General features: G+C 39.6%; 1 protein-coding gene across 2 annotated transcripts in view; it reads left to right on the top strand.

The window, feature by feature from the left end:
* Nucleotides 1-25,780, top strand: part of ARHGEF17 (Rho guanine nucleotide exchange factor 17) — a 2,179,236-nt gene that overhangs the window by 1,702,573 nt on the left and 450,883 nt on the right. Inside the window, exons 7-8 of one of the 2 annotated variants that reach the window (XM_044071302.1) lie at nucleotides 174-269; nucleotides 2,657-2,707. In XM_044071302.1, the coding sequence (XP_043927237.1) occupies nucleotides 174-269; nucleotides 2,657-2,707 (147 nt within the window). The remainder of the gene's footprint in view (nucleotides 1-173; nucleotides 270-2,656; nucleotides 2,708-25,780) is intronic. The other variant, XM_044071304.1, reaches the window with a different exon arrangement.

The following is a 25,780-nucleotide window of genomic DNA, read 5'->3' as shown; positions in this document are numbered from 1 at the left end:
TATAAGTGGTTTCTCCTTCCTGTTTGTTCTAAGAGACAACAGTTTGTCACACTTTTCCTTTCACGTTCTGTGGAGATTTGTGTATTTTTCTGTCATGTCCCCACCTCTTCCTCTGTCTGTTATGGAAGCATGTTAAGCTCTTTCATTCTTTCCTCTTATGCTTTCTTTCTCAGCCACTGGAGCATGCCAATCGCCCTGCTTTATCCGGCCTGTATTCTATCTCGGTCCTTCCACAGGTGTTGGCTCCAGAACCTCGCACAGTACTCCAGGTGAGGGCAAACCAAAAACATGCACATGGGAAGAATCCCTTCCTATAGCTTCTTGATGCCCTTTCGTATGTAGACATTAATCCTTTTTGTTTTTTCTTGTTGCCTTGTTACATTGCAGGTAGATTTAAACATCTGTCAGCACATAACCTTCCTGTATGTTTTGGTCTCTATCCCGACTTCCCGTTAGGTGTTATGTTTTCAGTTTCTCATCCCTGATGTGCAGCACATTGCATTTCTTGGCACTGACTCTTAGCTGCTCTGTTTGGTGCCATATGCCTGCTTTTGCCTGTCTTGACCCTAGCTTTACTGTCAGCACTGGAAGGGTTTTGTCATCCACAAAGATACACCTTTTTTCCCTTAACCAGTATCAATACATTATGAATGACAGTAACACAGAAGATATGTTTTGTGACAGACCTTTAACATTGCCACTTTTTATTATTTTGAAGTGGAAGTGATCCCTCTACCACGGTCTGACATCCGCATGAGTAGTTTTCCACACGTGATTCAATGTTTTTGCCTTCCTTCAGGTTTCCTGTTTCAAGATTCTTTCAAGTATTTTTCCCCAAGTCCTTGGGCAGTACATTTTCTGTTAATACCATATTACCAGCAGTTGTTACATACTAAGAATGTTTGACATCTGTGACATGGTACAAGACCTTTCCTTATAAACCTGTTTTGCTTACTGTTTAGTTTTAATCAATTCCATCAACCTACCAATTTCAGGTAAGTGTCACAATTTAGATGTTGCAGTACTGTGAAGTTACCAGGATCATCTGTGTGACCATTTTCATGAAAAAGCATTATATTAGCTTTCCTTCAGTTCCAGAAGACTGGTTATGTCGTGTTCGAGAACTAAAATTAAGTATTGGTATAAGCCCTTAAGCAACTTTATTAGGTTTCTATTTTCTAAATTATGTGAACTCTGAAGTCATTTGGTTCACTGCTAATGCCCACATTCCTTTTGGCACACATTTTTTTATCTGCTATGATCCTAACTTCCTCCTAACCTGGATTTAAGGACCTTTTCACCTAACTACTGAATAGGTGAATAAATAATGGTTCAGAAAGTAGCACATTCACCTTTGATGCTCACAGGTCAGAAAGCTGTGGGTTCTGTTCCCACCCGAGGTAGTTAGATTCATTTTTTTCCATACTGACACTGTAGTGTGGCATAAGATAGGGTGCTGTACTTCTGAGTGTGCCATACTTCAGATGAGATGTTAAACTAAGATCTTATTTGCCTGAGTTAGTGGTAGCTCAGTTGAATTAAAAGATCCCATGGCACTCACCTAGTCAGTATGAACACCACCTCAGGTGTCCCCTAAAAAAGGCCAGTAACCTAATGGGACTAACCTGATCAACAAAAGATAATTAAAATAAATAGATATAAATCGGTCCGTCTTCCTGTTTAGTATATACTGAACAAACATACTCATTAAGTAGTGCCAATTGGTTCTGCTTAGCTTTACTAATATTCCTGATCCAGTACGAGTAATTCTTACCTTCAGGGTTGTCATATTATAGCAGGTGACACCCTTCTTTGTAAGATACAAATAGTTTGCTTTGAACAACTTAGTATGTTAAACTGCAGTCATGAGGAAACTTAATTTAATTTTTGAAATCGTTTGCCAGTGTGTCGTGGTACATCTTACTTGATTTTTTTCCAGTCTCGCTGCACCAGTCAGCTAAAAACTGTGTGTACCGTAGATTTAATAATTTCTGCTGCAGGTTCTAACAGAATCATGCTGCTTTGTAACATACACATGAAAGTGCTTTACTTAAGACATGGTAAGCCAACAGGTTGAAATGCCATTTGGACTTCATCTTGGCAAGTCATACCAAACTTGAAACTCACAAAAGTTTTATTATTCACGTTACACAATATAACCTGTCCATTCCCCAAAGGCAAAAGACAAGGAGGGAGTGTTTCTGTTGCCATTGCAGGCCAGAGCATTTATATTGAATAAAGGCTGCCTAGGACTCAAGCTTTGATACTGTGTCCCTTCAGTAAGTGATCTGCAGAAAAGAATGTGATACATAACAGTATATTTGACTCGGAGATTTAATCCAGTTTTTATATTTTCAGTTTTTCATTAACTTTGTCTTTTAACTGTGACGGGTACATGAAGAACTGAAATCTAGTTTATGTATCTTGACAGTTCATTACACATATCTAAATGTTACCACTACAGAGATGCACATAACAAAAAAGTATAACTATGTTAAAGATGTTTGTATTTGAAAATATCTTAACCAGTATGAGGTTTGCACAAACTAAAATTAAGAGAAAATATAGCATTTATTACAAATACTTGGAACAAACCTGAAAAAGTGAATGAAAACAATGTAATAGATTGACGACTCTCTTTTTCTTTCTTCTACAGCTTCTAGCCCCGCACAGGAAGTTTCTGCGCCAAGAAATGGTGGTAGAACTGGTAAGACAACTTTTAGTCACATGTGAGGCGCATATTATTTAGTCCTGTTGCTTGTGATGAGAACAGCTTCGGTTCAGAAGTGAGTCATTTTCACCACAGACTGCTGAGGGAATTGATTATGAATTAAAGGATTGCATAAGATGCTGTTCTTCAAAAGGGTGCTTTTTTGTTCGGTCTTTATTATAACTTATAGCTGAGTAGCAGGGATTTGCAGACTATGTGATAGGCTGCAGAGAGGCTCTTGGATTAGCAGAAAAACTCAGCTGCTGTATAGGTAAGAGCTTATTAAGCCACATAAGGGCTCTTAGCTGAGTCTGCAACTGTTTAAAATCAAGACATGACATATAATAGATGCAATGGGCAGCGGGCTGTTTATTCAAACTTTTGTTTGCATGGAATTCTCAGAAACAATAGGCTATATCTGGTCAGTGCTGTCTGGTTGGTGAAGGAGACTGCTGTCTATGATGATGGTGACTTGTTGCCACCCTGGGTGGTAATTGCCAGAGTGGCCTGCTCGCCTCCATCAAAGAGAGGGTTTAGAGAGTGTTGTACTACCTTTTCAGTGCCTGATGAAGATTAGGAGATTTAGTGGCAATGCCAGAAAGAGCTTTGGAAGGGACATGGGCATAGTGAGAAGCAGTGCACAGGATCATGTGCTACGTACATGTATGCATTGACCACATTCTCTGCAGGCTTTCCATTGAACAGATAGAGCACAATGGAAAAGTCTACAGACACATGCAAATATGACTGTCCCAATTCCTTACTCCATATACCCTTTCCCCCCAAGTTTATAATTTGGGAACTATGTGAGGAGAAGTTATGGATGAATAGTGAGGGACAGAAGGCCTGAAGGTCAGTATAAGCTTAGAGAAAGAGAAGTAGCAAGAGTGTATGTTCTTATTTCTGTGCAAATAAAGCAAGGCTGTGGTTATAGAATACTCTGCATCCAGTAGTGTGTGTCAGTTGTGGGATAGCTTTAATTCCCATCGGTGACTTGTACAGTGAGAGGACATACAACAAACTCCTGTCACACATACCATATGGCATTTTTATGGCATAACCAGTACAGAAGTCACAGCTAGAGCAAATGTTGTGTCTGACAGGAATTTTCTACAATGCAATAAGTATCTATAATGTTATTCTAAATCAGTTTTGTACAAAAGTGGTATCTAGCATATGCTCTGCTACAAAAGGCAGCTGTGCATAAATGTGAAAGAGTGAGTTCAACTCATTGTGATACTGTATTGACCAGCTGTAATTTTATACCAGATTTGGCTTTTATTTGGAAATATTTCCAAGTCTGGTAATATGGAAGCCTACCATAGAGATTGCAGAGAATACAGTTCAAGTTGTGCTTTTTTCATTTAGTACACTCTGAAAGATTTGTAGAAGCATGTTACCCACATGGTGGGTAGATAAGACTCATATGATTGCATTTAATTACTACATAATATAATTGCCATAAATGGTGGTGTTAAGCACAAAGTCCCATAGGATAAGTACAGCTGCAGAGGTCTGTAAATACAGATTCTGTCCAGCTGTATAACATGAACTTACAGTGTACAAAGGAGAGGTTAGAGATTGCAATTTGCTTTACCTTTCATTGCAGAGTGTAAGTAGCTGTAAACTAACTTCCAACCTATTGCTATTTTATCCCCTATTTCTAAACTCATTGAAAAATGCATCCACCTGCAACTTCTTCCCTATCTCCTAAGACATGATCTTCTTACTTCCACCCAGCATGGTTTCCTACCAGGCCATAGCAACACCACTGTTCTCCTCTCCTTCCTAGAAACTGTTAACAAGGCCTGTGACTCCGGTCACATTGTGTCCACCCTGCTATTAGACCTTTCTAAAGCCTTTGATAACATCTCTCACAACCTTCTACTTACCAAACGTTCCAAACTAAACCTATCCCACTCTGCTATCAACTGGTTCACCAGTTACCTGACTAACCGACAACAAGCTGTCAAGTGGAAAAAAGCTGTCTCACCTTTCCTAACTACTCCCACAGCTGTGCCCCAGGGTTCTATTCTTGGACCCCTCTTATTCAATATTTTCATAAATGACTTCTGCCATCCCTAATGCTAAACTTATCCAATACGCTGACGACTCTACAGTAATCTCCTCTGCTACTTCTGCCTTCTCATTAGCAAAATGAACTCAAGATGCCTTCTCTTCTACTGAACAATGGATGCTAGACAACCACCTAGCACTCCATGCAAGCAAGACCAAGCCAATGATATTCACCCCTTCTAAAACCACCATCCTAGATAAAGATTCATTCTCTGTCACCAGCCAAAACAACACTCCTCTCGCAATAGTCTTCACTGCAAAACTGTTAGGAGTTCTTATTGATGATCAACTAAAGTTTGACAACCATCTTCAAGTAAACATAAAAAAACATAAGAAACTTGGCATGCTTTACCGCCACTACTGCTACGTCTCTCCTGCCACCAGGATCACTCTTGCTACTACTTACTTTCTTTATACTTGCTTTATTGGAAAGGCTCACCCAGACTCTGCTACACTTTGCTGTGAGGGTAAGTTTGGTTTGCTTTTTATTTGTTGTATTTTCTATTGGGTTATTGCCTTTTTATATTTTGAGTGCTATGATTTGTTTTCTTTACCTTGTGTTCTGCTTTTAACTGCATATTAAAACTTCAAAAGACACCACAGCCCTGTTTCTTGTGAGTCAGGCAGAAATTAGAACTGATCAATTAAGGACTCATACGTAAGATAGAATAGGTCACTTAAGGTTAATCATTTGTGAACTGAGGGGGTGGAGCTAGGAACTAAACCTTCTATTTAAGGGGTAAAATAAAACATTTCAGAGCTTTATTGGAAAGGCTCACCCAGACTCTGCTACACTTTGCTGTGAGGGAAAGGTTGGTTTGCTTTTTATTTGTTGTATTTTGTATTGGTTTATTGCCTTTTTATATTTTGAATGCTGTGATTTGTTTTCTTTACCTTGTGTTTTGCTTGTGTTCTGCTTTTAACTGCATATTAAAACTTCAAAAGACACCACAGCCCTGTTTCTTGTGAGTAAAGTGCCCCCCCCCCACTGTCGTCTTCTTAAATACCACTGTCTTTCTAGTTGCCTGCCTCTTATGTTAATTTGACCATATATCTCATTTCCTCTCTGCTTTCAATGGCTTGTGTGAGTAAGCACAAAATTATAATTTTGTGAAATCACTCCCTTTCAACTATTTAAATTTATTGTAAACTGAAAATAAATATGTTACCCACCAAGGGATAAATGCTCCGTAGCCAAAAAAATGCAGAGTAACTGTGATAAATGCTCAGGAGCAACCCAGCACAGAACCAAATGTTCAGCATGTAACTGTGCACTCGAAATACAGCCTCTAACAGTGATAATATCTGATATAAATTCCAACAGCAGATAGATAAAATCCAGAGACAAAATAAAAATAATATCCTTTTATTCCAGACACGTGTGAAGGTAAGCGCTTTTGCCAAGAGGCTTTGTCAAACCTTTAACAAACAGAGTGTAAAATGACCTACTACTATATAGCTAACTAATAATTAGATAATTGATACCAATCAAGTCAGCACTCATCTTAAAGTCATACTCTGAACACAGTCTAATGCATTTAAGAATATATCATAGCAAATAAACATATTAAAACATTACATCCATATGGATAAAACTTAAAGATGAATATGTAACACAGTTACCATAATTAAAAAAAAAAAATATATATATATATATATATATATATATATATAAACATATAAAAGTATAATAAATATATATCACAGAACATAATATTCAACACTGGTATTCTAATCCCATAATTTACCTAACTACCAACCTCCTATTTTTCAAGACAGGTTTCAAGGGAATTTTATCATTTAGCCCTGGACTGGCATGTGCTTTAAACTGAATTATCCATTTAACTTCCATTCTTTCTGTATGGTTCCTGACATCTCCCCCCTTGATACTAGAATGAATCTTTTGAATCACCAAAAAACAAAAATGTATGCTCTGTCCCTACTTCAAGAATATGTTTGGATAAGGCATTAGTGTTAGAATAAATGCGTATCTGGTATAGGTGTTCTCTGATACGATCTTTAAGCCTCCTATCAGTTTTGCCCACATAAAACACAGGACAACGTGTGCACATTGCTAAGTAAACTGTGTTCTGAGTTACAGTTAGCCACTACGTTAAACTGATAACACTGTGTGGTCTATCAGAGTATAGAAGAATATAGAAATGAGAGAGCCAGCCCTTATTTTTCAGATTTTGGTAGCAGATGGTATAATGCATCTTCTAGTCTGGTAGTTTTAGGTAATGGAAATAAAGCTACACAGACATTTTCCATGTTTTATACTTATGATTTTAGACACATCAGGGACATTATTTGTAGACATTGGCAAATCCTGATGACCGAACCACTGATTAAAGAAATAGTGGGAGAAAACCCCCAATTTCTTTTTAGAAATAAGAAGAATTTGCATAGAATGCTTTGTTATTCCAATGAGCAGATGGTTCCGAGACATCCCAATAGAATTGGTACATTTTCATGTAACAGCTGTAACTACTGTCCCTACATTTTCAAACATAATATGTTTGTACATCCTGTGACCACACAGTGTTATCATTTTAATGTAGTGGCTAACTGTAACTCAGAACACATAGTGTACTTAGCAATGTGCACACGTTGTCCTGCATTTTATGTAGGAAAAACTGATAGGAGGCTTAAAGACCTTATCAGAGAACACCTATACCAGATATGCATTCATTCTAACACTAATGCCTTATCCAAACATATTCTTGAAGTAGGGACAGAGCATACATTTTGTTTTTTGGTGATTCAAAAGATTCATTCTAGTATTGGGGGGGGCATGTCAGGAACCGTACGGAAAGAATGGAAGTTAAATGGATAATTCAGTTTAAAGCACATGCCAGTCCAGGGCTAAATGATAAAATTCCCTTGAAACCTGTCTTGAAAAATAGGAGGTTGGTAGTTAGGTAAATTATGGGATTAGCATACCAGTGTTTAATATTATGTTCTGTGATATATATTTATTATACTTTTATATGTTTATATATATATATATATATATATATATATATATATATTTTTTTTTTTTTTAATTATGGTAACTGTGTTACATACTCATTCATCTTTGAGTTTTATCCACATGGATGTAATGTTTTAATATGTTTATTTGCTATGATATAGTCTTAAATGCGTTAGACTGCGTTCAGAGTATGACTTTAAGATGAGTGCTGACTTGATTGGTATCAATTATCTAATTACTAGTTAGCTATATAGTAGTAGGTCATTTTACACTCTGTTTGTTAAAGGTTTGACAAAGCCTCTTGGCGAAAGCACTTACCTTCACACGTGTCTGGAATAAAAGGATATTATTTTTATTTTGCCTCTGGATTTTATCTATCTGCTGTTGGAATTTATATCAAATATTATCACTGTTAGAGACTGTATTTCGAGTGCACAGTTACATGCTGAACATTTGGTTCTGTGCTGGGTTGCTCCTGAGCATTTATATTTATCACATTTAAATTTATTGGCCATTCTACTGTATTCCATAGTACCGGAATACAAAAGTGATCACCCCCTTTTCAATCTATCTTGCTCTTTTAAAAATAGTGACTCTCCACTAAAACCTAACGTTTTAGACAGGTAAAACTTAAGTTACCTACTTTCACATCTAACTTCTCTAGTGCACACTGCAGTGTTTAGGATAAACCATTTTTTTATATCTTACCTTTAAGCATTCCTGTGACTAGCACTTGCTCTAATACCTGCTGGAAAGCACTAGGAAGCCTTAAACTGATACAAGCACTCGACTCTACATGTTAATAAGGAGAAATTAATCATAGGCACTAAACAGCCCATAATTGCAAAGTACCTTGCTAAGGTAAGGGAAAAGAGCTCCTGTACTTAAAAAAAAAAAAAAAAAAAAGCACCAAACCAGGCATGTCCAAGGGTCAGCTTCGTTGATTTCTCCTGTACATCTGGTGAATCTGGGCATACTGGGGCAATGCAGCAGTTGCCTCATGTAAACAGACAACCCTCTCCTCCTACCACCCAACACTACAACCTGTGAGAGATGCACTTACTGGAAAGCAAACTGGAAGCAACGCTCTCTCCACCCAAGATTGTGCTAGACAGTCAAGAGGAAAAGGTTAACACCCACACTACACCTCAAGCAACACATAGCCCTTTTAAACTCACACCACCAACACCCACACATAGCAACATTAAATCCACATATGCGGAGGCCCTTAACTGTAACCTGCCCAAGCAACAAGGACCTCCGAAGCTGAAATGCAAACAAACACCAATCACAACAAAAGTGTCACATAGCTCACAACTCCAGTGTGCCACCCAGCAACAGCCCCTAAGGCAAGACAACGTACCTAACACTTTAGTCATAGGTGACTCTATAGTCTAGCACACTGATGTCCCACTCACCAGGCTGAACAAGGAGAAAATTACAGTGAGCTGCCTGTCGGGTGCCAGGATCCTCCACATAACTCATGCACTCAAGTCACTCCACAACAAGTACAAATATGACTCTGTCATTGTCCATGTTGGAGTAAATGACTTGAGACATACCTCCCTGGACTACATGAAAAGAGACATGGAAGAGCTCTCAGATCATGTGGCCCAGGCAGGTATGACCCTAGCCCTGAGTAGCATCCTGCCTTCACCCAGAATGATACCACAATACAAGTACAAAATGATTGACTTCAACAATTGGATAGGCTTCTGGTGTCATTCAAAGAGGATCCAGTATCTGTCTGCCTGGGACGACATGATCGACAGACCACGATGCTTTGCCAGAAATGGTCTGCACCTGTCGCCCCTGGGATTCAGGTTACTGGCTAAGGCTCTTGCCACCCCTATAGTGCCTTTTTTAGGCAAAGTTCAAAGGACAAAGCCACCACTGTAACAGGTACAAGCATGCAAAATCTGAAGGTAATGCTACTCAGTGCTAGAAGTCTAAACCTCAAAATGCACTCTCTCGAGGCACTCCTAAAAATGGAGAACATAGATATCTGTGCAGTAACTGTGACCTAGTTCAAGGCTCCAGAGAGCATCCCTGCAATTCCAGGCTACAACTCTTACCACACTTTTCGGCTACCAAACCAGGATCGAAACACTAAAGGTGGAGGAGTGTTCATATTCACCAAGGATATTCACACCACCAGGTTAGTTGCCCAACACAATGCATCTGAAATTCTCCAGGTGCAACTAACACTAGGTAAGACTGCATTCCAAATTGTAGCTAGCTACAGATCCCCCACCATGCCCCAAGATTCTCACTACACCTTTCTAAACATATTGGAAAATATTAATATACAACCAAACACCTTAATACTTGGTGATTTCAACTACCCTGCCATTAACTGGGAAAACTACTCGTGCACCAACACCTTTGCCCAACGGTTCTTGGAATTCATAAATTCCAATGCCCTGGATCAGCTAATCCATAGTCCCACCAGGGGCTGCAGTATCCTAGACCTGGTCATTACCTATCGTCACCCCCTCGTTGGTCAGGTCAGACCTTAAGCTAATCACCCTTAACATCCACATCCCACTCCCACCCCCCCCCCCCGTAAGGAAACCTCCATAAAAAACTTCTCCAGGGCCAACCTCATGCTACTCAAGTCAGAAGTTACAAACTTAATGACACCCATGCAGACGGGGACTGAAAGTTCGACTGCTGAGTCCTACACTAAGGCACTGTATGAGCACATCCACTCATGCATGAATCGTGCCATCCCAAATAGAACCAAGATGTTCTCCTCCAAAATAAGGAAACCAATCTGGTAGTCCCCTGCCATAAACAAACTTTACAACAAAAGGAAAAACTGTTGCAGAAAAGAGGAAAATCCCAGGATGCAAAAAACTCCCTTACCAGCCTCAGTAAGAAGCTGAGATCCCTCATAAAATCCTCCAAAGCTAGTTACGAAAATAAAATTGCCAAAGATTCCAAAGACAACCACAAGGCATTCTATTACTATGTCAGGAATCTAAATAGCAATGCTCAGATCTGCTCTGAGCTACAACAGAATGGCATTAAATATACTGATCCCAAGGATATTGCCAATATCCTGGCAGATCGATTCAGTGCCAGCTTCACTCCCCTCTCATCCCCAAAATGGCCCATCTCAATACTAGAAGATTGCCAAATTCCAATAATAACGGCCACACAGGTAAAAAAATGCACTCTCCAAAGCTAAGAATACAGCATAAATGGGACCAGATGACATCCCGGGCTGTGTACTACATGAACTACAAAATGAACTGGCACCTCACCTAAGTGTTATGTTTAATCATACCCTCATCTCAGGCTTCGTGCCCACTGAGTGGTGCACAGCTGCAGTTATCCCACTCCACAAGGGGGATCCACCTTGGATCCCAGGAACTACCACCCCATCAGTCTGACGAGCCTGATCTGCAAGGCCATGGAACGTATTATCATGGAACTTATAAACATTAAAACACTGGACCCCACCCAGTCTGGGTTTGTGAAGGGCCTATCTTGTCTCCTGAACCTTATTGACTTCTTCAAATCAGTCTCCAGAGCTGTGGACGAGGGTAAGGCAGTCCACACAGCCTATCTGGACCTAGCCAAGGCCTTTGACACCATCCCCCACTCTGGAATCATAGATAAACTTACTAAGCTGGGCACTAATCCCCTACGTCACTCGATGGGTTGCCAACTGGCTTACTGACAGAACCCACACTGTAAAAGTAGCTGACTCCAAATCCAGCTCTAGACAAGTGGCAAATGGAGTACCTCAGGGTTCAGTCCTGGGACTTTTCTTGTTTGGCATCTACTTCTCTGAAGTACAAGCCAACACTAAGGGACTCTGGCTAACAAACTTTGCAGATGACTGCAAACTGGGAGCCATTATTGAATCCCCAAATGATGTGGATACTCTACAAAAGGGCCTTACAGAAACAGATGCTTGGTGCCAGAGCCATGGGCTCAAGCTCAATGCCAAGAAATGTATAGTTATCCCCTTTGGGAAAAAACATGTACCCGTGAATTATCACATAGGTGGTAGTACACTAAACACCGAAGGTGTGATAAGAGACTTAGGGACACAGGTGGACAGTGGTCTCACCTTCAATAACCACATCACCACAGCAGTCAGGAAATCCTTCTATGTGGCACATCTCATCACTAAGGGCTTTTCATCCAGACAAAAGGAGGTCATTGTCCCACTGTACTCATCCCTCATTAGATCCATTATAGAATACAACGCCCCATTTGGTATGTACCTCTCAAGACATCTGCAACAACTAGAAAGGCCGCAGAAATACCTCACTAAAAGAATCACAGGCCTAAAGCAGATGCCATATGCTGACCACCTTAAAAAACTCCAGCTATACTCTGTCACATATTGTCTACTCCGAGGCGATCTCTGCTTAACATACAAGGCCATGTCAAACCCAGAGCTGTTGGACATGCTACACTTAAAGGAATCCCAATTCCTCAGAGCCACAGGCTCCAGGGATCTAAATCTTGTCATCACAATAAACAAAACATGCTGGAGGGATAGGTTCCTGACCTAGAAACTCCCCAGACTCTGGAATAGACTGCCCATACATGTCAAGCAGAGTGCCTCTTTGGCCCTCTTCAAAAGGAACCATGATGATTGGATGGGAGAAAGGAAATTCACCTCGCGGATCACAGCAGTCACCCAGCTAGACAGGGGTCCAGGGAAGTGAATAGTGTGGGAAGAAATAGCCAGGGAATTGTTATGGCTAAGCTTGTATAGGCCCTAGGGTCGATAGCCTAGTACCAACCTATGAACCTATGTGTATAGCGCGTCTTGTAAATGCGTACTGCTGTAGTATCATAATGTAGTTAGGTAGGGGTTTGAATCCTGCACTTGCCAACTGTGTGTGTGTGTGTGTGTGTGTGTGTGTGTGTGTGTGTGTGTGTGTGTGTGTGTGTGTGTGTGTCTTCCTGGGGAGGAGCAACCTTTTTAGGGTTGGGAGGGTGGCCTAATGGTTAAGGTTTTTGCCTTGCAAGTACAAGGTGCAGGGTTTGAGACTCACAAGGGATAATTGGCTAAGCTTAAAATGGCTCACAAGGGCAGTTTGCTTCGTACTAATCTATGAACCTCATCCCTTCCCTATTATATGGGGCCACTATCCTTACTAATATACAATCCTCCCTCAAGTCAAAACTTTCTTCCTGCTACTACAAAATTTCTAAATTTGCTACAGGCCACAGATCCTCTACCCATCATTGTAAATCCCTACATCAACTAAAGTGGCTTGAGTTACCCAATTACCACATCTATACTCAACATATCCAAGCATACAAGCTTATTTTTAGCCCCTCTGTTTGCCTGTCCCTTACCTCTACCTTCCAAAATGCATCAACCAAATAGATGCCTAAGATCCAATTTCCAGAATCTTACTGAGCTACACAAACCCGTTTGTCCACCAAGCAAACATCTCCTACATCTCCTATACTTCTCTGTAGCACGCCATTCAACTCCCTGCCACCACATATCCGTACCACTATCAAACTCTCTGCTTTCAAAACTTTACTCCACTCCCATCTAAACTCACAGTGGGAATGCTTCTGCTCTCACCCTACATAGGTTTCTCAACCACAGTTACTCTCCACAAGCTAATATATCTGCTATTAGCTTTCTGTTGTGCAATACTCTTAACAACAACTTTGGGAACACCCATATCTTACAAGAATTGCAATCTAAATTTTTTATTTAAACTTGTTTCTCAGTATCTTCTTGTAATTATATGTGTATCATATTGTATTTGTCTTATTGCTATGTATATTATATTCATTTGTCTTATCACTATGTATATTTTGTACTACTCTGGAGCTTTTCTCCCCAGGACTCCATTGAAAACGGGCTCCTTGTGGCCCAATGGACCATCCTGGCAAACAAACTGAAATAAATAAATAAATAAATAAAAATAATTAAATAGAAATTATTTTCTGGCAGTTGGCACAGAGGGTTAAGACTCAGAGCTTTAGATCCTATGGTAGAGGGTTTGATTCCCTCAACCCTCATTTGCCTACTGTGAAATCTTGAGCAAGTCACTTAAATAGACTGTGCTTAGGAGCAAGTGGGATTTTGGGATAGGCTTCTCAATGGTCCCCTGACATTCAAGCCTAATAGTGCCTCTAAACCTATGTGATTTACAACTTGGAGATCACTAAGGGTCCTTGTAATTAGAATTAGGCTACCAACAATTCACACTGATTGTGTATGTTGTGAAGACAACTCTCTGTGGTTAGACCATTTTTCCATTTATTTTTCTTGTCCTTGTTCATTAGAGGTACTACACTTGGGTTTTCATTGAATTACCTGATAGGAAGCACAATTAACTTAAAACCTGTATCTCTTCTTTGTGTCTGTCCACCTATCCATAGCTTTGCACTCTTCCTGGTTCACTTGTGATCTGCAGTTCTACTGGAAAACAAGTAGTTAAGCTAGCATAGATTCCCACTGTCCCAGAAGAGTTGATTTGCTCTGGGTTCCTCAGTTTTTCAGAGTTCCGAATTACCTCTCATTGGAAGCTCAGTGTAAAAATATTGTATAGGATCATAGGAGTTACAAGGCAACTTAGCCACAAGGCCATTTTCACCTATCTATACCTACCATTAGGATTTGCCCCTCTTTTCGAGGAGGGCCAGGACAGTCATACCAGGGGTGGGTTTATGAATACACTTCCAAATGCTCATCTCATTTTGAAAGGTAAACAGTGTCTTATATTGCTTAACTTGTTTCAGGGAAAAGGTAGGTGCTGTGTGACAAGTATAACCTTCCTTCTTGTCCTATTTACTTGTTGGGGTAGAGTTAGATCTCTGATAGTAGTGCTGGCTGAAGTGTTTGATTAATGGAGGTATAGGAGTTTGTGAACTGTTGGATCCCTTATAGTCTTATGAGCAATTCATGGATTTCCTTTAAGGAATCTGTATGAAACTGAGTGTAGAGGCAGAGCCTCAGTCTTTTTTGGTTGTTCAGATCTGTTAAGCCCATAATCTTTTTAGGTACAAACTTCTGGGGACTTTCCAGTTGCCTGATATATGTAGTGAAGTTCATCCTAAAGGGGACTTTATACTCAGTGATGGGTCTAATCAGTGTGGAGTACAAGAAGGTAAGAACTTCTTTTCATCTGGAACAAATACCTTTCGCTATAAGCTGTGAAAGGTAAAGGGATTTCCTTACCACTCTTGCAATGTGATGGTCAAATGTGAGCGAGCTTTCCACCTAAATACCTAGGTCTCTCGAGGTCTTTTCATTTTGAAGTGGTGTGTTTATGATGCACGCTGGAACTGGGGTTGCCTACCAAATGCTACAGTGTTACACTTTTTGGTGTTGAGTTTGAGCCCATTTTTAATACACTCTTTTGGAGTGCTTATATGTCAGAGGGGGACTTGAAGATGATTCCCAGCTTACAGTAATCTACAGTCTTTTGTAATCAGAGATACTTGTTTGGTAACTGCAGATTTGAGAAGTAGCTAGTGAACAGAAGACATCCCAGCACAGATGCCTGAGAAGTTCATTGATTAACTGCATGCTCTCACACAATGTCCCCTTGCTCTTACTGTGCGAGTCCTGTCCCTAAGCCAGTTGGCTATCCACCTAACTACATCTAGTTCAATTTGGAGGCCCTTTAGCTTGTTTATTATATTTACATGTGGTATAGTATGGCATTGAATGCCTTGGTAAGGTCAAAGTACTCCATATGGACAACTTACTCGCAGCCTACCAACTGAGTAACCTTATAAAAGAAGTCAGCTTGATTCATTAGACACAATCCACCATTGACAGAGTCAAACTGTTGGGAGTTGAGTCTGATAAACCTTTTGATGATATTATTAAAAAATTGAAAATAAAAACAAGATTTTCGATATTGTAGTTAAGCCAGTTATGATATGTTCCCTGTCTTTTGCATACAAGACTGATTAGGATGATAGGTCTGCAATTCCTGGTGTCAGTGGTGGGGCCACCCTTATGGAGTGGCTTTGCAACAGCTGTATGCCACTCTGGTGGGACAACGTCAGCTGCTAGGCCCAAGCAGAAAAGGTTGAGGAGTTGGTCCACCAGTGCTTGCTTAGCACTATTAATTAGGCAACTTCAGAATGTTGTCATTGCCCCATGGATGAGATATACTTTCTTTTGGAGAATATGTATTCTTTCATGATGGTTGGTGGCTTGATTCCATTAGGAATATGTTGGGTAGAACTAGATGTCTTTTGGGGTGAAGGTGGCAGTAAATATATTTGCCTGTATGTTAGCAATATCCACTGTATTGGAGAAATAATACCCTTATGGATAAACTTGGAGCAATGTTGAGTGTTACTGCTAATTTTTCTGACATAACTAAAGAAGGATTTATTGTTTCCTTTAGCTTCTTTTTTACTGTCCTTTTTTAGTTTCTTATTTAGCTGTTTGATGTTCTCCTTGTGTTTTTTCTGCAATATAAGTTTAAGAGTTTCTTCCTTTTATTATGTAGTTTATTAATGCTTCGGGACTATCGCACTGGTTTGCTTTTAAAGTTCCCTATTCACTTGTATCTAGTTGGGGACTGCCAGTTTGATTCATTAGCCCAGGTGTGAGCAGAACTCTTTCCAGGATCAACATTACAGATCTCTTTGTCCATTCATGTCTCTTTAAACGTATCTTACATCCAGAAAAAATAGTATCTTAGCTACAGTCTACTCACAAACTCATACTTCTTAAGCTTCCCTTAACTACTAACAACTCCCCTCCGAGCCTCCATAGCTCCTGCATTCTTCTTACACTTCCCTCTTTATATATGTCTCCCTTATACCTATCTTAAATGGTTTCACCCACCCCTACCATATCTCCCATCATAATTATTTCTGCATTACATCTTAATCCAACTTTCTCACACTAATCTCTTTCATCTAACCCCCTACCTCTTCTACTGTTTCTAGATTCATTCGCTTCTCCCTAACATTACATTCTTACTAAACACCTATCCTTATTTCTTGCATATAAAAAATCTCTCTTGGCTGCATGCTAATTAATGCTGTCTGATTTCTTCTACCTTGATCTTTACAAATCATCACAAATGTTAACTATCTCTTATACGCAAATCATGTAAAGCTTCTTTGATTGTATGTAAGTTTGTACTATTAATCTATGCCTACACTATATATGTTAATAATTTAATATCTTGTCGCTATCTTTTCTGTAAAAATTGTTTAAACTTTTAAGATTGTATTTGTGGAGCTTTTCTCCCTGGGCCTGTGCTGAAAATGTGTTCCTGACCCAGTCGGGTTTTCCCAGTCACCAAATGACAATAAATAAATAAATAATACCATTATACTTGAATTTAGAGACTTTTATCATAGAAGTGCTGGAAATTTGTATATTTAAAGTACTTGAATTCTGTGATATTTGTTTCTGATGCTTTGGAGATTCTGATGGAGAAGGTTACTGATTTGTGGTCTGACTTGACCAGTGAGGAGGATACATTGGGGATGATACATAGTAATTCCACGTTTGTTATGACCAGGTCAGGTATATTCATTTCTCTAGTGGGTTCATTACCAATCTGGTCTAGGTAGTTATTGTTTGTGAAATCTACGATTTTTTGTGCAAATCCTATATTGGTAGTGTAGAGCCCCCATTTACTTATTAGTTAGTTAAAATCCCCTAGAATAATAGTGTTCCTGCTTATATGGAGTTCACCAAGATTGTGTGATTTTTCTGGAGACATGGAGGGTGGGGTTCTGTAACAATCTATGAACTGATGACTGATCTTGTTTAGCACTATTTGTATCTCTATGAGCTCCACTTAAGAGTTTCTAGGTATTTGTCTTGAGGTAATGTGTTCTCTAACAAATAAGGATACACCACCAGAGTTTTTATCAGTTCTAAATGAGTGGTAAGCACAAAAGTCAGGCTTGAGGGAATGCTGTCTGGGCACTTAAAACAGGTTAGTGTAACAACACATACATGGATGTGCTCCAAATGCAGGAGGGCCTTAAGAGCTAGTATTTTGTTGTTTAGACTTCTAAAATTATGCAGAACCACTTTGGTATGGTACACTGTTTGATTTCATTTTGGAAGTTAGGTTAGGAGGCCTATCATCACATACTGATGAGGGCTTCCATCATTGGTTTCAGAAGGGCTAAGCACATGTCCCAGTCCTGGCCTCTCTGGTGCTATGTAATCATCTCCTTGAATTGTGGTGACCAACTGACCATGGCTGCCACTTGCTTCCCCCAGGATGGGAAATCTGGCATCAGCTGCTCACTCCTATCTTCCCTGCTTGGCTGTTCCAGCAACCAAGTTGCTACTCAGATTGTCCGGTTCATGGAGCTTTATTCCTCTGTGACACAGCGACAGGCATAGTCTTGTAAGTTGTTTATGCTTTTTCGTTTGGCATATGCCTAAAACTGAGCAGCTCTTACCTAGTGTACTTGCCTTGTATTCAGAGACTACATTTATGAAACCCCATCTGTGGCCCCTTTAGAGCATGTGGAATATCTTAACCAGTCAGAAAAGATAACCATAAAGACGATTACCTTTATTATGGATGATATCTGCTATCTGCATATAAACTGGCAAATGTATACAACCAGCAACAAATATGCCCAGAAATTTACAAGGACCAGCACACTTGACCAAGTTGTCCCAATGCCAGCAGAGCCATCAGTCCACCAGATCTTGTCCTCCAGTAATATAGCCACCAGTTGTAATATCTTGCTTATTATTCCCTCTCTAGTCAAAACTGATATTTCACTTTGACCTTCTCCCCGAAATCCTGCTTTACAGCAACTAGTAATGCCTCAGCTTTATGGGATTATTCCAAAGCCAATTGCTATTTATTGATCTTACTAGTAATCAAAAGTGGTATAGCTGCCCAGCAAGCCTTATACCCAAGGCCACTGTGCCTTCTTCATAATTTTACTGATTTATTGAGACATCCATATCCAAACCTGAAGTGAGCAGCTACCCAGGGTGCACATCTGGCACTTTGATTCTGATTGGTCCTTTATAGGGAAACATTCTCCATAAGCATTTAAGCAGCTATGGCTGCTTAAATAGCAGGCAATTGATGAGAGATATTACATGGAGGAATATTGCCCAGTACATAAAACAACTATGCTACAGGTCTGTGACTCTCCATACCCATACGACGCAAGCATAATGGCAAGATTAAAACTAAACCCATCGGGTGGAAGTCTTGCATCAGAAATCGTTGTAATATAATGAAGAAAAACTTCTGGCCTTTCATAAATTATCTCCACATCATCATTATAAAGGTTTTAAAGCTAAAGTCTGTCAACCTTAGCATTAGGACATGCAAGGCCAGCTACTAACGCAGGGCTGCAACCATTTCAAAGAACAACCATAAGGTCTTCTTCAGCTATATTAGGAAGTTAAGAAGTAACCAATAATTCTTTACTGAAATGTTTGTAATGGTATTTCTTTCTCTGGTCCCAAGGATATTGCTAATATTCTTTTGGACAAATTGTCTTCCAACTTCTTTTCACGTACCCTCCACTGTGTCCTCCCATCCCCCTGACATCTCCCATCCTGAAACCATTCTCGACCAAGTCCTTTTGATAATTTCCCAAATTAAAACACCATCTCCTTGGGATCTAACAATGTATGCCTGCTGTGAAAAGCACAAGTCTCACCTAGCAAAAGCCCTTCATCAGCTCTTAAGCCTAGGTGTCTTCACTGGTTACATCCGTGAAGTGTGAAGACCAGCTGTTGTGGTACCCTTGCATAAAGATAGCCCTTCTATTAACCCTGGGAACAATAGGCCTGTTAAACTCAATATGGTTATTTGCAAGGCTATAGAAAGTATTAAAGCTGAATTAATGAACAAGGACCTTGTATCCCTGGATCAAAACCAGTTCAGCTTTGTAAAAAGACAGATCATGTCTGGTCAACCTGATTGAATTCTTCAAAATAGTTGCTGAAGCCATAGATAAAAGGTATATAGTCCATGATGTCTACCTAGATTTTGCCAAGGTCTTCAGTAATTTCCCCCTTGTTGAGATTGTTGACAGACAAGTCCATGTAGTTCATGTATAAATTGCTAGATAAGTAATTGGCTATGTGATGGAATCTGTGCTGTTAAGGATGGGGATATTTGATGTAAAGAGAAAGACATTACCAGTAGTGAATCACGGGGCTGTGTCATGAGCCCCTTCCTTTTTGGCATATACCTGTAAAAGCTGATGTCAAAGGACCGTGGCTGACCAAGCTTGCTGATGATTGCAAACTGGATGCATTTATCACATTGTAAGTTGGATCAAACAAATACTTGATGCATTAATCATGGGCTTAAATTCAGTACTAAGAAATTGAGTGTAGTTTTCTTTGGTAAATCCACTATCACCACCACTTCATGTAGATAACATTCTTGTTAATTGTGACACATTCTTCAGAGACTTGGGTGCATGTGTTGATAAAGACTCACTCCTTTGGCCAATAACATCAGTGTTATGATTACAAAATCATTCTGTGTTGCACATCTTATCCCTCATGGTATCTCTTCATAGTCCAGAGAGGTTATAATCCCAGTTTATTAGACCCATCATTGAATGTAATGCCTCCTTCAACATGTACATCTCTAACACCTAAACTAGCTTTTGAGACCTGTGTTTCCTCACCAAGATCATGTGTGGTCTTATAGCCCTTAGCTGCTCTAACAGACTAAAAGCCTTATCCCTCTACACAGTGTGATATAGGATCCTAAGGGGCATTGTCTCTTTATCCTTTGATGTTATAAATGACCATGCACTCTTTGAAATCCTTCACTTAAGTATTACCAGTAGTAAATCAAATATCCAGTCGAGAGACCTAAGAATATACTGCCACTTTAATCATACCAGCTGGAGTAGCAGTTAACCTAACCCAACATATTGCATTTTTCTGAAATAAATTTCTGTTACAAGAGCACTTCACTGGCAATCTTAAAACTGTTCTAAGTGATTGGATGGTTGATCACAATTTTTTATCTAGGATTTGTGGAGATGATATACTTAGTAGGGGATGCTATTAATCTCTGACCAATACTGGGTGCCATGGCTGAGCTACTGTATAGTCTCCTTGGCTCTAAGCATTGTAAGACCTTATGAAGCTATATACTCAAATGTAATATGATAGAAGGTTAAAAGAGACAGAAAAGCTAGTGAGGACTATGGTTAGCCAAAATGGAATCTGTTAGTATTTGGATCATATCATTGTTTCCTTTCATTAAAGATTTTCTTATTTTTTCTTTTAAACTTATTCAGCAATAGAAGGAATTAAGTGGCATAAATCTTGTCTTTTGTTTCCTGGCCTTTAATGTTATCTTGTGCTCAGGTTGATGTCTAGTGTTCTCCATGCTTGGCATCTTCCTAATAGCCTGTGTATCTCTGCTATGTAGTTAAATTTGGTTAGACTTTTTTGGGGGTAAAAAGTTATTCAAGCATCCATAGTCCATTTTTTTAGCAAAAAATACATTGTCTCATAAGTTATTCACATTGTTACCTGACACATCCTGAAACATTCCAGATGTGATGTCTTGAGGAGCAGTAGCCGATAAACTCCATTAAGCAGAAAGTAAAAAAAAAATAAATGTATTCCTGTTGAAATCACTGCCAGTGTTGAGATACTTTCCTGACTTTGATTTAATGTTCTTCCAGCCTCTTGACAGTGAAAAGTAGGGAAAGTATTACTGGAGAACACACCAGTCAGTCTTGTTGCTCTCTCTCTCTCTGTCTTATGCTGTAACCAGTCCTAATGGGGTCACCCACATTCATCCCCCACTTTATATACTGCACTCTGAATATAAACACTTCATTAAATTTTAAAATGTTCTTATTTATCCCTTATTATTAGGACTGAAGCACTCTTTTCAGAATTTTTACTTAATGTGTTGCTTCATCATCTCAGTGAGTTTCAGGAGACACCTGCTCCATTTATCTGAAAGTGGATTCCCTGAATCCTTTCTAAGTCTTTGCTCTTTCAAATAATGCCATTTTATGAACACTAGCCCATTCTTTTAACATTGAGCAAATATTATCCACCTTGTGGCATGATAATAATCCTCTTACCTTAATCCTCGCACTACCTTGGTCTCCTTCCTCTCTTATCTGTTGCATTGTATAATGTTGTATTCCAACAATCAGAATTCTGACAATATATATGTTCCTCTGACTGGAAGCCATTAGTATTTATTTATTTATTGACATTTGGTGACCGGGAAACTCTGACTGGTTCAGGAACCCATTTTCAGTGCAGGCCCGGGGAGAAAAGCTCCAAACAAATACAGATATTTAATAAATTTACAGATAATGTTACATTTTACATACATTTATACGATATGTAGACATTATACCATTTATATCATGTGGATGAATGACATTTTACAGTAGTTTGTCAGAAGTTAATATCTTCCTGTGTTTCGTTGTGTATTTTATTCTAGGTTACTATCAGTACCTTCATCAAACTAGCTTGGCAATTGCTGTAGAATCATATTTGTAATAGCCCAGAGTTTCTGCTTTATAGCCTTTTCTGCTTTTCCCAGTTTCCTTAAATCCCCAGTTACAAGAAGTCTGAAGTTGTAATGTATGCCCCTATGTAGCCTAATGTAAATTCCATTTTCCTAGTTTCTCCCATTCTAACTACTTCCAACTGTTCCTTGGGAGTATCTCATTGCATTGATCTGGCCTCCTCTGTTTTCCTCCCTCCAAATCATCCTGCTGTTTATTGTAAAGTATGGACACCAGATGGAGCTCCCTTCCACACAGTACTTGTATTTCTGTTTCCCTGGCATCTGGTTGTTTTCATTAGCTAGAAATTGGGATTTGTTATTCTTACAACAAATATGTTTTTCACAGTAACCTTTTGAAATGTCGGGATCTGGCACAGTGAGGCCCGAAACGTGGAGACTGAATGGCCAAAAGATCAGACTTGTACCAAGTCCAAGATGACATTTCTTGGAATATTCCCTTTTCTTTAAGGTATGGTGATCGTGGAGTTGCTGTATATAAGTTCAGAGGGTGCTGGGGGCATCGCCCTGCAAAAAGAAGTTTTAAGGAGAAGAGCGATTTTTGAGATTCGCTCTTCCCCTGTGTTTTCAGCCTTTTTTTTTTTTTTGCTTTTTGGCACTTGGCATTTCAAGTAATGCTATTTTAATAGGAAGCTGTTTTTCACTGCATTTCCCCCTAAATAGCTACTTCCTCATTAAAAATGTAGTTTGGCAAGGCATGTCATTTTTATAGCTATGCTTCGTCTGTAACTTCTGGTGTCCAGACAAGATCAATTGGTATCTTCCTGTGTTTCATTATGTATTTTTTTCTAGGTTACTCATCTGTTTAATTGTCTTATTCTGAATTTCCTCTTCATTATCAGTGCCTTTTCAAAGTCTGGGTCTAGAAAATTGCAAACAATGCTTTGGTAGTACCGCATTAATAAATTCTACAGTAGTATTACTGTTACTAATTATTTACTTAATTCAGTTCTCCTTATGAGTCACTGTTGTTGTCCAAGCTCTGATTTTTCCTTTTCCTTGTCGCACAGTCTGCCTACCTTTAGTCCATCTCCTGTACTCGCCACATTTCAGAATGATTTTGGGGGTGGAGGTTACATCCCCATAACTGACTAAAATAGCTACTAATGCGTGGAACCTTTGTGTATTGGAGGACACCAACAAGTCAGATGAACTGTTCCAAGCATCTTTTCTCCCTGCTCATTTAAATCGGTGTCAGTGGTGCAACAGGTAGCACACTTGCCTTTGGTGCAGAAGGCAGTGAGTTCCATTCCCACACAAAGTAGATTGATTACTGATACTGTAGTGCAGCATAAGAGGGGGTGCTGCACTCCAGAATGTTCCATCTTTTGGATGAGACTGTAAACCGAGGCCCCATCTGCTTGAGTTGATGGTAGCTGAGGTTGATGTAAAATATCCCACAGCACCTATCGAAAAGAGTAGAGGTAGTTAACCAATGCCTTGTTCAAATTTCCCCTAGTAGTATAAATACTACCTCTGCTCTCCCCTGAAAAGAGGCTACTAGCCTAGTGGGACTAACCCAGTCAACAAAGGATAAATAAATAAAATAAAATATGGCTGTTACTTGCCCAGTCAAGCATCACAGTCCACAGACTGCTTTAGAAAAATATTTTTCTGTTATTTTTTTCCAACCAAATTTGTCTACTCTATAATGGTGCTGTTTGCAAGTATCAGTGTGATATAATGCGCTGTTTAAAGCAGCAATAAGTTACACAGCATGTATTTAAAACCATTTGTTTCAGCTTGCCACGTAAGTGAGGTTCTGGGGTTCCCAAGTTACTGCCTGTTCTCATGTTTACAACTGCTTCGGTGTATTGCTTCATAGTGTGTATTGAATGGAAAGGGATACTTAACTGCATTGTGTGGAGTAAATGAGTTCCTGCGGGTCTGTCAGTTAAAGCAAAGGATTAAGGCTATGAATCAGAATATTAATAATAATAATGTTCTTAATGAGCTGCTTCCTGTAGTCCTGAGTTTGCTGCCCTCAGCTTCCTTTTGAAGTCAGCTAATCAAGCAGTGCTCCTAGGGTGAGTGTTTTATCTCTGTTAACAAATAAAACTAAATACAGTAATAAATAACAAATTGCAGTTAAATAAAGATAGCCTGCCCTGTTTTGCATTGGGTCATCTTTGACTTTTGCCTTTTTCCAGAAAGGGGTCAACACAATGGATCACCGATCCGCAGATTGATTGGCAGTGGTGTTTTTACAGTGTCGAGTTGCCAGCCTGGCACCCAACCTTCACAGAAGGCACACACTTACACACATACTCACCTACCTAAATATCTTTAAAACTCACTCAACCACAGGGAGGGCACGCAGACTCCATACAGGAGGTGGTCCAGCCGAGAATCAAACCGGAAAACCTCTTGCTGTGAGGCGACAACGCTAAATGCTGCACCACCACAGATGGATGCTCAGTATGCAAAGAAAGGAAAATGCAAGTTCCAACAGTTCCTTTGTACTAGCTGTGACCTGGTTTGTGTTTGTTGAAAATGCAGAGTGGTCTTAGCTACAGAGAACTCAGAAAAGCGACTACTTTCTGGATTTAAGTATCTTTGCTTTTTTTTTCACTTGGAATAGCTTCTGTAGCTTACCCTGAACTAGCTTGAACTGTTTTTTTAACTGTTTGCTGCATTATTTTAAAATCTGCACTTAAAGTTACTTTTTAGTCGAATTTGATCGAAAGTTTGTTTGTTTGTTTAATTTAACTGTGGAGGCTGCCCACTAAAGTGTGCTAGCCTGTGTAACTGATTTATCACTGTTTCTGCATTTTCTGTGTGTTTCTATCAAAAAAACAAAAAAATAATCCGTGTTTTCCCGCCTCTGCTCGACTAGTTTCGACCATTTTACAGGCATTGCTGTATTCTGGGCTGTGGTGTAGTTCCTGTGTTGTCCATTACCTTACTTGGATAGAAGGAAGTTTCTTTGCTCACCAGTGGGAGTGGGGAGCCTTGAGCAGCCTACCTGTCCCTGTAGGAAGTGACCTCAGCAAAAGAAGCTGTAGTAATTGGTTGTTTTGGACCATTTCTAGCTCTTTTGTAGTTCCCTGTTTAAAATCCACGTTTGCACGGCTTTGCGCAGTTGTGCGCATAGTGCAGCGCTGCTTAAACAAGGTTAAACTTATTCTGGCTCCGCCAAGTCTGCTCTTCAAATTTGCCCTTAAGGAAGCTCTACTCTTAGTATAATCAGACTACTCACTATATTATAAGCCTAGCACTTGTTCTCAATACTTCTCTACTAAGTAAGCACTCTCGTACTAAGTAAAGCACTACATCTACCTACCACCCCTGTGAATATCCACTTCCCTTAAAGGTACAGCACTCCCTTTTACTGTTCTAGCATATCGACTGGTAGATTACTGGTGTCCTCTCCAGTTCAGCTGATCAATCTGGGTATCTTGAGACAATGCTACAATTGTCTCATGTACACAGACAACCCTCTCCTCCTCCCAACAAACACAAATACATGTGAGAGATGCAACTATATAGCCAAACTGGAGGCTGAACTCTCTCAACTCA

Source organism: Protopterus annectens, chromosome 5.part0, assembly GCF_019279795.1.
Source record: "Protopterus annectens isolate FY-2018-M chromosome 5.part0, PAN1.0, whole genome shotgun sequence".
Taxonomy (NCBI): domain Eukaryota; kingdom Metazoa; phylum Chordata; order Ceratodontiformes; family Protopteridae; genus Protopterus; species Protopterus annectens.
This window is presented reverse-complemented; position numbering and strand designations above follow the sequence as displayed.